A 16,423-nucleotide genomic window follows, 5' to 3' on the forward strand; every position below is an offset into this window, starting at 1 on the left:
ATTTGTATTTCTAGCATTATCTATGTTGTAATTCCATTAATTTAATTTAATTCACCTAATTTGCAAGGGGTGCCTTTTGAATTTTCTGACTATACCAGTTTGTGGGAATGAAATGAAGCCTGTGTGTATGGCTGGATTCTTTGACATTCTTTTGACTCAAAAGGTAATCTCTTCCCAACTTTCCTAACCACCTACGCTTCTTCACAGGGGACATGTGAATGTGTGAATTTGTGACTCATGTGATTGGTGTCTGGTTTACTTTATTACATAAACCAGTCATCTTTTCCTTTTAAAAATCTTAAGTTATTTTCTCTCAGAACTCCTACATTTCAGAGGCTATTTTTCCCCCTTCAGGGGTTTATTTTGATTAAGAGCTTGTTTTCTTTTTCAATTTTTGCACTGGCGTGAAATTGTAGTCCAAATTCAGAAACTATAAGATGGCCTGTTATTAAAACCTAATAAAATTATATACTTTGTAAATTAGAGACTACAGTAATGTAGAATTACTGAAGGTAGCCATTTATAAGTCTAGTGTTAGAAATGAAAGTACTAAAGAGGTAGATTAGCTTTTTAAAAAAAAATACTTTTTGAGTAACTTGCTCTTTTGTATAAAACCATGGTCCATTGGTTAAAATTGGATTGTAATATTAAGAGAGAAGAAAAGTGTTAAAAATCTTTTTTTTTTTTTTTTAAGACCTAATATAGTAACCTCTGTATAAGCTCTGTAGTTGCTTCCCAGTAGCTTTGACTTTCTTGGTTAAGCCTAGGATTCTGAAGTAATCTAAATTTCCATGGGGTGCCTGGGTGGCATTGGTTAAGTGTCTGACTTCGGCTCAGGTCATGATCTCACAGTTGTGAGTTTGAGCTCTGTGACAGGATCTGTGCTGACAACTTAGAGCCTGGAGCCTGCTTCAGATTCTGTGTCTCCCTCTCTGCCCCTTCCCTGCTCGTGCTCTGTCTCTTTCTGTCTCTCTCTCTCTCAAAAAATAAATAAACATTAATTTTTTTTTTTTAATTTCCAGATGCTTCACCACTTGACTGGTGTTCCTGTTTTTTGGTTTTTTTGTTTTTTTTTTCACATGTTAGATCAGATTTCTCTAGGCCAGTGACTCTATACATTGTTTTTTAAATAGGCTGGGCTGTAACAAAGTAGGATTACATCATGGAATCCTTTAAAACAAATACAGTTTCTTGACTGTGTAATTGATATTTTTCTTTTTACCTGTTAAAAATAATTTAGAAAATACACTCCAGCTCTCAGTAATGGACTTGCAGTGCCCTGTGTACTCTGTTCACCGATGCTTCCCAGGATTTCTATTTTGTATGGAATGCTTTCCCACCATTTGCTTAGATAACTTATACTCTGAAGCCTCCCCCAATTTCATAAAATCTTGCCTACCTGCTTCCCTGTCCTTCTAGTTCTGGTTTAGATGCCTTTCTTAGAGGGAACTTCTATCATCACATGTGGCTATTTATTGTAACATAATTGGATATTTATCCTTTCTCTCCTAGAAAAAACTTCTTGAAAATAAGAACTGTGTTTCCTCTCTAACCTCAGTACCTAGTCCAGTGTCTGACATGTTAGTAGTAGATGCTTAATAGTTTTGTGGTATACAGTGCAAGGCTGAACAAAAATTGAAATGTACTTAATTAAAATTCAATTTTACTTTTTATTAATATCTAGAGTGTCTTAAAGGCACAGCTTCTTAGTGGAACAAAGAGAACAATTATCTTTTGAGTTAGGAGTTTAAGTAAAATCAGTGATTTTTGCTAAGTAATTTTTCTTGTTTGACCATCTTACAACTGAAATTAGCAAAGCTGTTGCTCTTCATGTTTACTTTTATTTGTCTTAATACTCTTGTTCTCATTTTAATTTGTTCTTAACAAGTCTATAGGAAGCTTTCATATTCTTTTGTTTTTCCTTGAGTTAAATCTCACACTTATTATATTTAGACTTCCCTAATTAAAAAAAAAAGTTGTATTTTGAAAGTCTCATTTATAGAAAAGTTGCAAGAATAGTAGATTGAACACCAGTAGATTCCTCACTTATATTCACCAAATATAAACATTTATATATGAACATTTTAATATATGTTTTTATTTTTTGTGTGTATTTAATTGCTGTTATTATTGTTACTATTTGCTAATTGTTAGTAAGTTGAAGACATTCTGATTCTTCAAATAGTTCAACATGTATATATGAACAAGGACTTACAAAAATTACCAAAGTACTTACCAAATTCAGGAGATTTAACATTGATTGATACCATGCTATTATTTAATATGTTGTACCTAGTCAAACTTTTTAAGTTTTCTCATTGTTCTCTGTAGTAATTTCTCATGTAAGCCAGGATCTAGTCAAGAAACACACTTGGCATTTAGATGTTATGCTTATTTGGTATTCTTTATTCTGAAACCATTCCTTAGCTTTTCTTGGTCTTTCATGACATAGATATATTTTTTAAGAGTGCAAGCCAGTATATTTGTTGAATATTCTCAACATAAGTCTCTGTTTCTTCACAATTAAATTCAACTTACTACATTTTTTGGCAGGAATACTGTATATATGTGATGTATATATATCCTTCAACCTTGTTTTTTATTTAAGGACATCACTCTATCCATATAGAAAGATTCCCCCTTAAGTAGGGAAAGATCCCATAAAGGCTTTATATGAAAGGCCCACAGCTAATATCATCCTCATTAGGGAAAAACTGAGAGGCTTTCCCCTATGGTCAGGAATAAGATAAGAATGTCTGCTCTCACCATTACTACTTAACATAGTACTGAAAATCTTAGCATCAGCAATCAGACATCAGAGAGAAACAAAAGGCATCTAAATAGGAAAGGGAGAAGTCAGACTTCTATCTGCAGACAACATGAGACTCTATGTAGAAAACCTGAAAGGCTCCACCAAAAATTTCTAGGACTAATACATGAATTGAGCAAAGTTGCAGGATATAAAATCTATGTACAGAAATCTGTTGCATTTCTGTACACCAATAATGAAGTAGGAGAAAAAGAAATCAAGGAGTCAATCCCATTTGTAATTGCACCAAAAACAATAAGATATCTAGGAATAAATCTAACCAAACATGTAAAACTCTGAAAACTATAGAACACTTATGAAATAAATTAAAGAGGACACAAAGAAATGGAAGAGCACTCTATGCTCTGGGGTAGGAAGAACGAACATTGTTAAAATGTCTATACTACCCAAAGCAATCTACACATTTAATGCAGTCCCTATCAAAATACCACTAGAATTTTTCACAGAGGACTTTCACAAAAGTCCCCTAATGGCCAAAGCAGTCCTGAAAAAGGAAAACAAAACTGGAGGTGGCGCAATTCTAGATTTCAAGCTATATTACAGAGCTCTGGTCATTAAGACAGCATGGTACTGGCACAAAAACACACATAGATCAGTGGAACAGAATAGAGAACCTAGAAATGGACCCACAACCATATGATCAACTAATCTTCAACAAAGCAGGAAAAAATACCTGGTGGAAAAAAGACCGTCTATTCAACAAATGGTGTTGGGAAAACTAGACAGCAACATGCAGAAGAATGAAACTGGATCAATTTCTTATACATACTCCAAAATAAATTCACAATGGATGAAAGACCTAATTGTGAGACAGGAAACCATCAAAATCCTTGAGGAGAACACAGGCAGCAACCTCTTTGGCCATAGCAACTTCTTACTAGACATGTCTCCGGAGGCAAGGGAAATGAAAGCAAAAATGAACTATTGGGACCTCATAAAGATAAGCTGCACAGCAAGGAAGTAATCAACAAAACTAAAATGCAGCCTACAGAATGGGAAGTGATATTTGCAAATGGCATATGTGATAAAGGGTTAGTATCCAAAATCTATAAAGAACTAATAAAACTCAATACCCAAAAAACAAATAATCCAGTGAGGAAATGGGCAGAAGACATGAATAGACACTTTTCCCAAGAAGACATCCAGATGGCCAACAGACATATGAAAAGATGGTCAACATCAGTCATCATCAGCAAAATACAAATCAAAACCACAATGAGATACCACTTCACACCAGTCAGAATGGCTAACACTAACACAAGAAACAACAGGTGTTGGCAAGGATGTGGAGCAAGGGGAACCTTTTAGTTGGTAGAAATGCAGCCACTCTGGAAAACAGTATGGAGTTTCCTCAAAAAGTTAAAAATAGAACTACTCTATGATCCAGCAATTGTACTACTAGGTATCTATCCAGAGGATACAAAAATACATATTTGAAGGGGTACATGCATCTTGATGTTTATAGCAATACTATCAACAATAGTCAAACTATGAAGAGAGCCCAAATGTCCATTGACTGATGAATGGATAAAGATGTGATGCATATTATATATATACATATATATACACATATATATGCACACATACAGTGTAATGTTACTCAGCCATCAAAAAGAATGAAATCTTGCCATTTGCAGTGACGTGGATGGAGCTAGAATGTATTATACTAGGCAAAATAAGGCACGGAAAGACAAATACCATATGATTTCACTCATGTGTGATTTAAGAAACAAAACGGATGTATGGAAAGGGGTAAAAAAAAAAAAAAAAACGAGAAAAAAAAAAAGAATGACGGAAACAAACCATAAAAGACTCTTAATGATAGAGAACAAACAGGCTTGTTGGAGGGAAGTGGGTAGAGGGTTGGCTAAATGGGTGATGGGTATTAAGGAGGGCACTTATTATGTATGATTAAGCACTGGGTATTGTGTGTAAGTGATGAATCACGGAATTCAGTTCCTGAAATCAATATTGCACTGTATGTTAAACTAATTAGAATTTAAGTAAAAAATTTTAAACATTAAAAAATAAAAATACATTTCTCAAAAAAAAAAAATTCCCCCTTTAAAAGTCACCCCCCCCACACACACACCTTATACAGAGAGAAGTATTGTTTTGAACAGGCTGTACATTCATTCCTATAGTACAAAAATCAAGAAGTACATAAGTATAATACAGTGAAGGAAGGATCTTCTTTCCATGAGGAAGCCACTGATGTTTCTTTTGTTACAATGTATATTCTTTTAGAGATACTTTACATATATGTATGTTCTTTATACTGGTCCTCTATAAAAGTAGTTGCTATACATACTATACTGAGCCTTGAGTTTTTCACTTAATATCTCATAGAGATTATTGTGAACTTCCTTATTCATTTTTAATGGCTGAATAATTATTTTGTTGTAAAGATATACCATAATTTATTTAACAGATCCTCTATTTACATTGTTCTAATATTGTAAAAACAGTGCTACAGGGAATAATATGCTGTATCATTTTGTGCATAAAGATAAACATTTTGTACATCTGCATGATAAATAACCAAAAGAAGGGTGAGATAAAGGGTATGTGCATTTGTAACTTTGACAGCAATTGCTGAGTCTCCTTCCATAAAGGCTGTACTAATTTACACTTCTACCAGCAGTGTAGGAGAGTATGAAATAAAATCACCCAGTTTGTGGTTTTAATTTGCTTTTCTCTTATTATGGGTGAGACTGAGCATATTTTTTTTAATTTTTTAATTTATTTTTTTAATTTACATCCAAGTTAGTTAGCATATAGTGCAACAGTGATTTCAGGAGTAGATTCCTTAATGCCCCATACCCATTTAGCCCATTCCCCCTCCCAAAACCCCTCCGGTATCTCTGTTTGTTCTCCATATTTAAGAGTCTCTTATGTTATTGTCCCCCTCCCTGTTTTTATATTATTTTTGCTTCCCTTCCCTTATGTTCATCTGTTTTGTCTCTTAAGTCCTCATATGAGTGAAGTCATACGATATTTGTCTTTCTCTGACTAATTTTGCTTAGCATAATACCCTCTAGTTCCATCCACATAGTTGCAATAGCAAGATTTCATTCTTTTTGATTGCCGAGTAATACTCCATTGTATGTATGTATGTGTGTATATATATGTACATATATGTATACGTGTGTGTGTGTGTGTGTGTGTGTGTGTGTGTGTGTATCACATCTTCTTTATCCGTTCATCTACTGATGGATTTTTGGGTTCTTTCCATACTTTGGCTATTGTTGATAGTGCTGCTATAAACATGGGGGTGCGTGTGTCCCTTCGAAACAGCATACCTCTATCCCTTGGATAAATGCCTAGTAGTGCAGTTGCTGGGTCGTAGGGTAGTTCTATTTTTAATTTTTTAAGGAACCTCCATACTGTTTTCCAGAGTGGCTGCACCATTTGCATTGCCACCAGCAGTGCAAAAGAGATCCTCTTTCTCCGCATCCTCACCAACATCTGTTGTTGCCTGAGTTGTTAATGTTAGCCATTCTGACAGGTGTAAGGTGGTATCTCATTGTGGTTTTGATTTGTATTTCCCTGATGAGGAGTGATGTTGAGCATGTTTTCCTGTGTCAATTGGCCATCTAGATATCTTCTTTAGAGAGTGTCTATTCATGTCTTTTGCCTATTTCTTCTGTGGATTATTTAGTTTTTAGGTGTTGAATTTGATAAGTTCTTTATAGATTTTGGATACTCACCCTTTATCTGATATGTTGTTTGCAAATATCTTCTCCCATTCTGTCCATTGCCTTTTAGTTTTGCTGATTGTTTCCTTTGCTGTGTAGAAGCTTTTTATTTTGATGAGGTCCCAATAGTTCATTTTTGCTTTGGTTTCCCTTGCCTCTGGAGATGTGTTGATTAAGAAGTTGCTGTGGCCAAGATGAAAGAGGTTTTTGCCTGCTTTCTCCTCGAGGATTTTGATGGCTTCCTGTCTTACATTTAGGTCTTTCATCCATTTTGAGTTTATTTTTGTGCATGGTGTAGGAAAGTGGTCCAGGTTCATTTTTCTGCATGTCGCTGTCCAGTTTTCCCAGCACCACTTGCTGAATAGACTGTCTTTATTCCATTGGATATTCTTTCCTGCTTTGTCAGAGATTGGTTGCCCATATGTTTGTGGGTCTGTTTCTGGGTTCTCTATTCTGTTCCAGTGATCTGAGTGTCTGTTCTTGTGCCAGTACCATACTGTCTTGATGATTACAGCTTTGTAGTATAGCTTGAAGTCTGGGACTGTGATGCCTCCTGCTTTGGTTTTCTTTTTCAAGATTGCTTTGGCTATTCAGGGTCTTTTCTGGTTCCATACAAATTTTAGGATTATTTCTTCTAGCTCTGTGAAGAATGCTGGTGTTACTTTGATAGGGATTGCATTGAATATGTAGATTGCTTTGGGTAGTATCGACATTTTTACAATATTTGTTCTTCCTATCCAGGAGCATGGAATCTTTTTCCATTTTTTTGTGTCTTCTTCAATTTCTTTCATAAGCTTTGTATAGTTTTCAGTGTATAGAGTTTTCACCTCTTTGGTTAGATTTATTCCTAGGTATTTTATGGCTTTTGGTGCAATTGTAAATGGGATCGATTCCTTGATTTCTCTTTCTGTTGCTTCATTGTTGGTGTATAGGAATGCAACCGATTTCTGTGCGTTGAGTTTATATCCTGCCACTTTGCTGAATTCATGGATCAGTTCTAGCAGTTTTTTGGTGGAATATTTTGGGTTTTCCATATAGAGTGTCATGTCATCTGTGAAGAGTGAAAGTTTGAACCTCCTCCTGGCCAGTGTGGATGCCTTTTATTTCTTTGTGTTTTCTGATTGCAGAGGTTAAGACTTCCAATACTATGTTCAATAACAGTGGCGAGAGTGGCCATCCCTGTCTTGTTCCTGACCTTAGGGGGAAAGCTCTCAGTTTTTCCTCACTGAGGATGATATTAGCATTGGGTTGTTCATACATGGCTTTTATGATCTCGAGGTATGCTCCTTCTATCCCTCCTTTCTTGAGGGTTTTTATCAAGAAAGGATGCTGTATTTTGTCAAATGCTTTCTCTGCATCTATTGGGAGGATCATATGGTTCTTGTCCTTTCTTTTATTGATGTGATGAATCACATTGATTGTTTGGCAGATATTGAAGCAGCCCTGCATCCCAGGTATAAAATCCCACTTGGTCGTGGTGAATAATTTTTTTTAATATATTGTTGGATCCGGTTGGGTAATATGTTGTTGAGGATTTTTGCATCCATGTTCATCAGGGAAATTGGTCTGTAGTTCTCCTTTTTAGTGGGGTCTCTGTCTGCTTTTGGAATCAAGGTAATGCTGGCTTCATAGAAAGAGTTTGGAAGTTTTCCTTCCATTTCTATTTTCAGAACACCTTCAAGAGAGTAGGTGTTAACTCTTCCTTAAATGGTTGGTAGAATTCCCCTGGAAAGCCATCTGGCTCTGGATTCTTGTTTTTTGGGAGATTTTGATTACTAATTCAATTTTTTTTTTTTTTTTTTTTTTTTTTTTTTTTTACTGGTTATGGGTCTGTTCAAATTTCCTATTTCTTTCTGTTTCAGTTTGGTAGGAATGTTTCTGGAATTTGTCTATTTCTTCCAGATTGCCCATTTTATTGGCATATAATTGCTCATAGTATTCTCTTATTATTGTTTTTATTTCTGCTGTGTTGGTTGTGATCTCTCCTCTTTCATTCTTGATTTTATTTATTTGGGTCCTTTCCTTTTTATTTTTGATCAAACTGGCTAATGTTTATCAATTTGGTTGATTCTTTCAAAGAACCAGCTTCTGGTTTCATTGATCTGTTTTTTTGGTTTCAATAGCATTAATTTCCGCTCTAATCCTTATTATCCTGTCTTCTGCTGGTTTTGTGTTTTATTTGCTGTTTTTTTTCCAGCTCTTTAAGGTGTAAGGTTAGGTTGTGTATCTGAGACCTTTCTTCCTTCTTTAGGAAGGCCTGGATTGCTATATACTTCCCTCTTATGACTGCCTTTCCTGTGTCTCAGATGTTTTTGGTTGTGGTATTATCATTTTGTCTGGCTTCCATGACCTTTTTATTTCCTCTTTAGCTTCTTGGTTAGCCCATTCATTCTTTAGTAGGATGTTCTTCAGTCTCCAAGTATTTGTTATCTTTTCAAATTTTTTCTTGTGGTTGATTTCAGTTTTACAGTATTGTGGTCTGAAAATATGCACGGTATGATCTTGATCTTTTTGTACTTGTTGAGGGCTAATTTGTGTCCCAGTATGTGATCTATTCTGGAGAACATTCCATGTACACTGGAGAAGAATTTATATTCTGCTGCTTTAGGATGAAATGTTCCAAATATATCTGTTGAGTCCATTTGGTCCAGTGTGTCATTCAAAGTCATTCCTTGTTGTTCTGTTTAGATGAAGAGATTGTGCATATTTTTATGTACTGAGAACTCATTTGTATTTTTTTTTCTGATTTTTAAATTCTGGATTTTGTATAACCACTAAGGATTTAACATTTTTGAGGCTACACTTTGCAGATTTTTAAATGTTTTTAAGTTTATTTATTTATTTATTTTGAAAGAGAGTGAGCAGGGGAGGGACAGAGAGGCAGGGGCAGAGAGCCCAATGTGGTACTAAATCATGACCTGAGTTGGAACCAAGAGTCGTTGCTTAACCAACTGAGCTACCCAGGTGCCCCTGTTTGCAGATATTTATTTTTATTTTAAAGGTTTTGAAAAAATTTTTTAAAGTTTATTGAGAGATAGAGCATGAGTGGGGCAGGAGCAGAACAGAGAGAGAGAGACTCAGAATCCGAAGCAGGCTCCAGACTCTGAGCTGTCAGCACAGAGCCTGACATGAGCCTTGAAATCACAAACCGGGAGATCATGACCTGAGCGGATGTTGGATGCTTAACCAGCTGAGCCAGCCAGGCGCCCCAATTTTGCAGATATTTAAAGCAAGACTAGACATAGAACAGAGGTTAAGATTATGAACTCCAGAGTCTTAGGTTATATCTTAGCTCTGCCACTTCTTAGCTGTGAGACATTAGGCTATTTACCAAGCTTCCTTGTCTGCAGAACTTGTAGAACTTTTGTATGTATTAAATCAGATGATACTATGAAGACCTTTCACTATGCTTTCATAAAGCAAAGTGCCTAGCATATAATAAGATCACAGGAATGTTAGCTATTATTAGTATGCATTTGTTCAATAAATGCTATATTTACCATTATGTAAAAATAATTAAGTTTTTGTTAATAATAGAAATGAAGGAAATAAACTAAAATATGATAATTAAAGCAACTGGTGCTAGAGGAATTTTGGGTCATTGTGTTATTTTAAGTATTTCTAGTACTTAATTTTTCTATAATGGGAATGCATTGTACAATAGAAAAATATATACTTTTTTAAGAAATGAAATTATTTTTCAGGTTTATTGAGATATAATTGACATACACAATACTGTATAAGTTTTTGTACAGTATAATGACTTGAAATTCTTATATTATGAAATGATTACCAAGTAAGTTTAGTTAATATCCATTACCTCATATAATTCAAATTTTTTTTCCTTGCGCTGAGAACTTTTAAAAGGATCTACTCTTTTAGCAATTTTCAAATATACCACACAGCAGTATTAACTATAGCCATCATGTTATATATTACCTCCACAGTACTTAATCTTGTAGCTGGAAGTTTGTACCTTTATACCACCTTCATCCAATTCCCCTTCAGGTGCCTCCCCCAACTCCTACTGTCTCTGATAACCGTAAATCTCATCTCTTTTTCTCTGAGTGTGTGGTTTAGATTTCACATGTGAGGTCATTCAGTATTTGTCTTTCTTCACCTGACTTAATTGATTGTGCATAATGTCCTGAAGATCCATCCATTTTGTTGCAGATGTGGTGTACATTATCGTTAAATGGTTAATATACCCCTTCCTTCTTTTTCCCATTATAGACAGAGAGTGCATGGGCCGAAGAATATGCTGAAAAGAAGAAAGGGTCTCACAAGCGTTCAGCATCATGGGGCAGTACAGATCAACTTAAAGAGGTCAGGAAAATGGTCCCAAGGAAGTGGGTGTGGAAGTTTGATTTCTTCCCTGGGTAGTTCCTTGAAGTTGTGGGCAACAAGGATTTGTCTGTTTGCATTGTTTTGTTTGGTGTGGGTGTTTGTTTGTTTGTTTTTGGTTTTGTTTACTTGAGAAATAACGAAACAGTTCTTACATTGATTGGATAGAGATTTGAATGGGGGAAATATACACATTACTTACAGATTATCTGTTTTTCTTTGTCTTTTTTCTTATTAAATGAGAGTCCATACCTGTTAATCTAAGTGTCAGATTTATAAAATTATAGTGATACAACAAATTCACATTTATTATTTCTGTATTTAATGGTAGTGTTTCTGAAATTGATTAATCCAGTAAACCAAATTGGTTATGGTCCTATGCTGATTACCATTTTCTGTGCCTACACTTACGACATTTGCACTTTACATACAACAGAAAGATTCAGTCAGGGAATAATATGGGATATTGATTGAAATTATGTTTGTTATTTAAAGATTGTATCTGTGAATACATTTCATGGCTTGAATTGATTTTTAAATACTGTTTGATTTTTGGAGCTGTTGAAGGTTAGGCGTTTAAAGAAATCTAAATCTAAATAAAATATGGCTCATTGTTAGGACAATGAGAATAATTTTCATTAAAATTCTTTGTGAAAGCTATAATGTAATTCATTTATTCTAAGTGCTGAAAGCTTCATTGGTTTAGTATTTGGGAAGCTTGAAGGCTCCGAACAGTGTTGGAATGTAATTTTGTTTCTCTCTAAAAGAGAGATGCACATAAGTGCACACTTGTGTATGTGGATGTGTGTATATATATAAATTTTGTGTAGTCAGATTTTGTGATAGGGTTTTAAAGGTCAAAAGATCTATTAAGGCTGAATTGTACTGGTTCTTACTAAGCAAGGATATATTTTGTGTATCTTGGAAAACTCTGATACTCTTATTTTTCCCCTTTTCAGATTGCAAAATTACGCCAACAATTGCAGAGAAGTAAACACAGCAGTCGACATCATCGAGATAAAGAAAGACAGTCTCCATTCCATGGCAACCATGCAGCTATTAACCAGTGTCAGGTAGGAGCCCAAATACCACACAATCCAAATAAGGGATTTGTTGTTTTCCTGGTGATATGTTATTTTATAGGTAACTGATTAGGATAAAAATGTCCAAAAGCATATTTGAAACCGTGATTAAATACTGAATTAGCTTCCATAAAAAATTCAAGATACTAAGTTGACAAAATGATATTTTCCTTTAGTGAACTGTGATTTGACTTTTAGGAGACCTAGCTACTTACCTATTTTGATTTACCATAATTTTGTCTTTATCAATTCAGTATATTGAGGCCAAATAATAGAGAGGTAAGCATTGGCTATAGAACCAGACCCTGGATGAGCAGTCTGTTCTGAGTTTCAGTTTCTTCATCTAAAGATTGAAGATAACGATGATACATCTCATAAAGTCTTTCAGTAGGGGAAAACCTTTAATTGCTTTGATTCCTTTATAGAACTCTATGAACTGCTTTCAGTGGCTCACCCAGGAAACATTTCTCTTAAACTGAATTAAAATTGGATTGGGTCCCTTGGCAAAAAGAGCAAGAAAAAGTTTGCCAACCCTTTTTATAGGTTGATAGCTTCTGATGACTGCCAAGTATATGTGGATTTTTTCAAGAGAAAGTATAAGTAGAGGGGCGCCTGGGTGGCTCAGTAGGTTGAGCGTCCGACTTCGGCTCAGGTCATGATCTTGTAGTTTGTGAGTTCGAGCCCTGTGTTGGGCTCTGTGCTGACAGTTCAGAGCCTGGAGCCTGCTTCGGGTTCTGTGTCTCCCTCTCTCTGCCCCTTTCCCTTGCTCTGTCTCTGTCTCTCAAAGATGAATAAACGTTAAAAAAAATTTAGAAAGTATAAATAGAGGTATATATTTTTTCAAATTAATTTTGCCCTTAAATGTTAATACATGGGTCAAATTTAATTTCACAAATTTATAGTTTGGTTGTAGTTTCTAATTGCTCTTTTCCATGTATAAGGTATTTTAATTATAAAATATGAATATAAACTAATACATTTAAAAACATAACCAAACTGGATTTATGTCTGGAGAAATAGAAAATGTAAAATTGACAAAATAAGAAATGAAAAATTTGAATAGACTGATAACTGTCAAAGTTGGAATACTAATTAAAAACCACACTCCTTCACTCTCAAAAGTGAAGCTTCATAGGTGAATTTATAGGTGGCTTTACAGGTGAATTTGCCAACCTTTTACTCCCTCTAATTTATCCATTAATAATTTGTAATGTATTTCTAAGAGATAAAGCCACTTTTTATTTCCACTCATATTTTTATTCCTAAGTAGAATAAGGATTAAGGTTGAAATTTATTGAATTAAGTGATAGATTTTAGGAGTTTATCAGTTTTTGAAGTGATTTAAAAAAATTATTTATTTTGACAGAGAGAGAAAGAGAGTGCATGTGGAGAAGAGGGAGAGTGAGAATCCCAAGCAGGTTCCATGCTGTTAGCGAAGAGCCCGACGTAGGACTCGATCCCACAAACTGTGAGATCATGACGTGAACCAAAATCAAAAGTTAGATTCTTAGCTGACTGAGTCACCAGGTGCCTGTGAAGTGACTTTTTTAAAGTTGCATTAAAATCAGCGATTAAGGTAGTAAATTATCCAGAATTTTCTTTTTTTCCCCCCTTGTAAGTTGAATTTGCTTAATATTATTGGAGCTTGCACAAAGTTCATGTTTAACTTGAAAACCTCTCTTTTCAGAGAAGATAAGGACTAGAAAATAGGGTAACTTGAAAAATAAATTTATGTAATTTGAGTTTTGTACACTTGGCACACCAAACATCTTGACAACTTGACTTTTTTTTGTTGTTGTTAATAGCCAACCAGAGATCAAACACATGCATCATGATAACTACAACAGTGGTATTCGTGTTTAATTGAAACTTTCATACTATTAGCATGAAAATACTAAGTTATGGGTATGGCTTAGTTTTAGTAGGTTCTCTCTCTAGTGGAGAAAAGTACCACTTAGAGATTGTGTACTTTTGAGGTCGTTGCTCTGTCTGCACAATATCTATCCTATGGCTCATACTGTAGTACTCATTAGGGGATACAATGATAAATGAAATATTGGGGCTTGCACCCCACCAAGTCTCAGATAGATATAAGTAAACAATTATTATACAGTGTGATGAATGTATTGATAGTGTTCGGCAGAGTTTTACACTGTTATAGAAGGGGTATTTATCCTTGGGTTGGTTCTGGAGCCATCTATAAAGGCCTCTCAGAGAATGTGGTATCTAGGTGGATACCTGAAAGCTGATTTAGTCATTCTTCTAGAGGTGGAAGAAATCGTGGCTCCAGGTAGGAGTAATAGTAAGAGGTTAGGCTAGAGAGTTAAATAGCAGCCAGATTTGAAAGTCTTCATGTCTCAGTTGTTAAGAAGTTTGGACTTTGTCCTAGAGGCACCCCAGAACTATTTTTTTTAACACGGGGGATTGGTTTTAGAGTGGTCATTATGAGTTTGGAGTAGAGAATGAATTTGGAAGAGGACAAGATTAGAGGCAGGAAAACCATTTAAGAATAGGGTTTGTAATCCAGGTAAGAAATGACAGTGGTCTAAAATAAGATAGGAGCTATGGAGTTGGAGAGAATGGCCAAATCTGAATGATATTTACAAAGTAATAATAATTGAAGTCTATTAAGTGCTTACTATATGGCAAACACTTTATTTAGCTTTTGTGTGTATTACTAGCACTTAATCCTCATCTTTGAGGTAAGGCTTATTACTATTGAGGCCCAGAGAATTTAGGTTTTTTGTCCTAGGTCATATGAATCTAGGTTAGAGCTAGTATTCTAACCCCCAGGCAATTTGACTTCAGAGTCTGAATTTTTTAAACTATGTTAGCTGATGATTGAATGAGATGGTAACAATGGAGAGATAGGAGTAAAAGGGTAATGCCAATTCTAGCCTTTAAAACATGACTTTTAAAAATACATCCTTCAAGGAGCGGTGGCTCAGTGGGTTAAGCGCCTGACTTCAGCTCAGGTCATGATCTCACAGTTCATGAATTCAAGCCCTGAGTCAGGCTGTATGCTGACAGTTTGGAACCTGGAGCCTATGTCTCGGTCTCTCTCCGCCCCTTCCCTGTTGGTGCTCTGTCTCTCTCTCTCTCTCTCTCTCTCTCTCTAAAACAAACATTAAAAAAAATATATATATCCATTAACCTCACACCCATGTACAAAAGTGATTTAAAATGGATCAAAGGCCTAAATGGAAGAGTTAAAACTAAAAGCTCTTAGATGAGAACATAGGCATAAATGTAGGGTTAGATTAGGCAATGGTTTGTTAGATATGACACCAAAAGCACAAGCAACAAAAGAAAAAAAGTAGGTAAATTGGATTTTATAAAAATTAAAAACTTTTGTGCTTTAAAGGACACCACCAAAAAAGTGAAAATACAACCAACAAAATAGAAGGTACTTACAAGTCACATTATTTGATAAAGCACTTGCATCTGGAATCTATAAAGAACTCTTGTGGCTCAGTAATAAAAAGATAACCCAATGGGAAAGGATCAGGGCGCCTGGGTGGCTCAGTCCGTTAAGCATCTGACTTCAGCTCAGGTCATGATCTTGTGGTTCGTGGGTTCAAGCCCCATGTCAGGCTCTGTACTCACAGCTTGGAGCCTGGAGCCTGCTTCAGATTCTTTGTCTCCCCCTCTCTCTCTCTGCTCCTCCCTTGCTCACACTGTGTCTCTCTCTCAAAAATAAAGATTAAAAAAAAATTATTTTTTAATGGGCAAAGGATCTTAATAGAGAGTTCTCCAAAAGAGATATACAAATAGCCACTATGCACGTGAACAAGATGCTAACCATCATTCCCGACCATAGGGAAATGCAGTAAAAAATTCCGATGAGGTACTACTTTATACTCATAAGGATGGCTGAAAAAGAAAAGGTAGCTAAGTGTTAGGATGTGGACACATTAGAACGCTTGCCTATCTTTTGCTGATAGGAATGTAAAGTGCAGCCACTTTGGAAAATAGTCTGGCAGTTTCTCAAAAGGCTAAACATTAGGGTTGCCATATGACTCCACTCTTTCTCTCCAAAGTATGTATCTGAGAGAATTGAAAACATATGTTCACATAAAAACTTGTACACAAATAAATGTTCATAGCAACATGGTTCACAAAATTTGGAAACAACCCAGATGTTCATCAGCCAATGAATGGATAAATAACATGTAGTATATCCATACAATGGAATATTATTCAGTCATGAAAAGGGAGTACTGATATGTGCCACAGTATGGAGGAACCTTGAAAACATTATGCTAAGTGAAAGAAGCCAAATACAAAAAGACACATATTATATGATTCCACTAAAATGTCCAGAATAGGCAGACCTGTAGAGACAGATTATAGATTGGTGGTTGCCAATTGCTGGCAGAGTTGGGGGGAAATAGAGTGAATTCTAATAAGGGATGGTTTTGTTTGTTTTTTTTTTTAATTAGTGTGCTTCTAAAATTTATTGTAATGGT

At 35.3% G+C, this 16,423-nt stretch overlaps 1 protein-coding gene across 3 annotated transcripts in view; it reads left to right on the forward strand.

The window, feature by feature from the left end:
* Positions 1-16,423, forward strand: part of FAM117B (family with sequence similarity 117 member B) — a 94,590-nt gene that overhangs the window by 57,683 nt on the left and 20,484 nt on the right. For all 3 annotated transcript variants that reach the window (XM_042995086.1, XM_042995087.1, XM_042995088.1), the window contains exons 3-4: positions 10,762-10,854; positions 11,832-11,945. In XM_042995086.1, coding sequence (XP_042851020.1) covers positions 10,762-10,854; positions 11,832-11,945 — 207 coding nt within the window. The remainder of the gene's footprint in view (positions 1-10,761; positions 10,855-11,831; positions 11,946-16,423) is intronic.

Source organism: Panthera tigris, chromosome C1 (genome assembly GCF_018350195.1).
Source record: "Panthera tigris isolate Pti1 chromosome C1, P.tigris_Pti1_mat1.1, whole genome shotgun sequence".
NCBI lineage: Eukaryota > Metazoa > Chordata > Mammalia > Carnivora > Felidae > Panthera > Panthera tigris.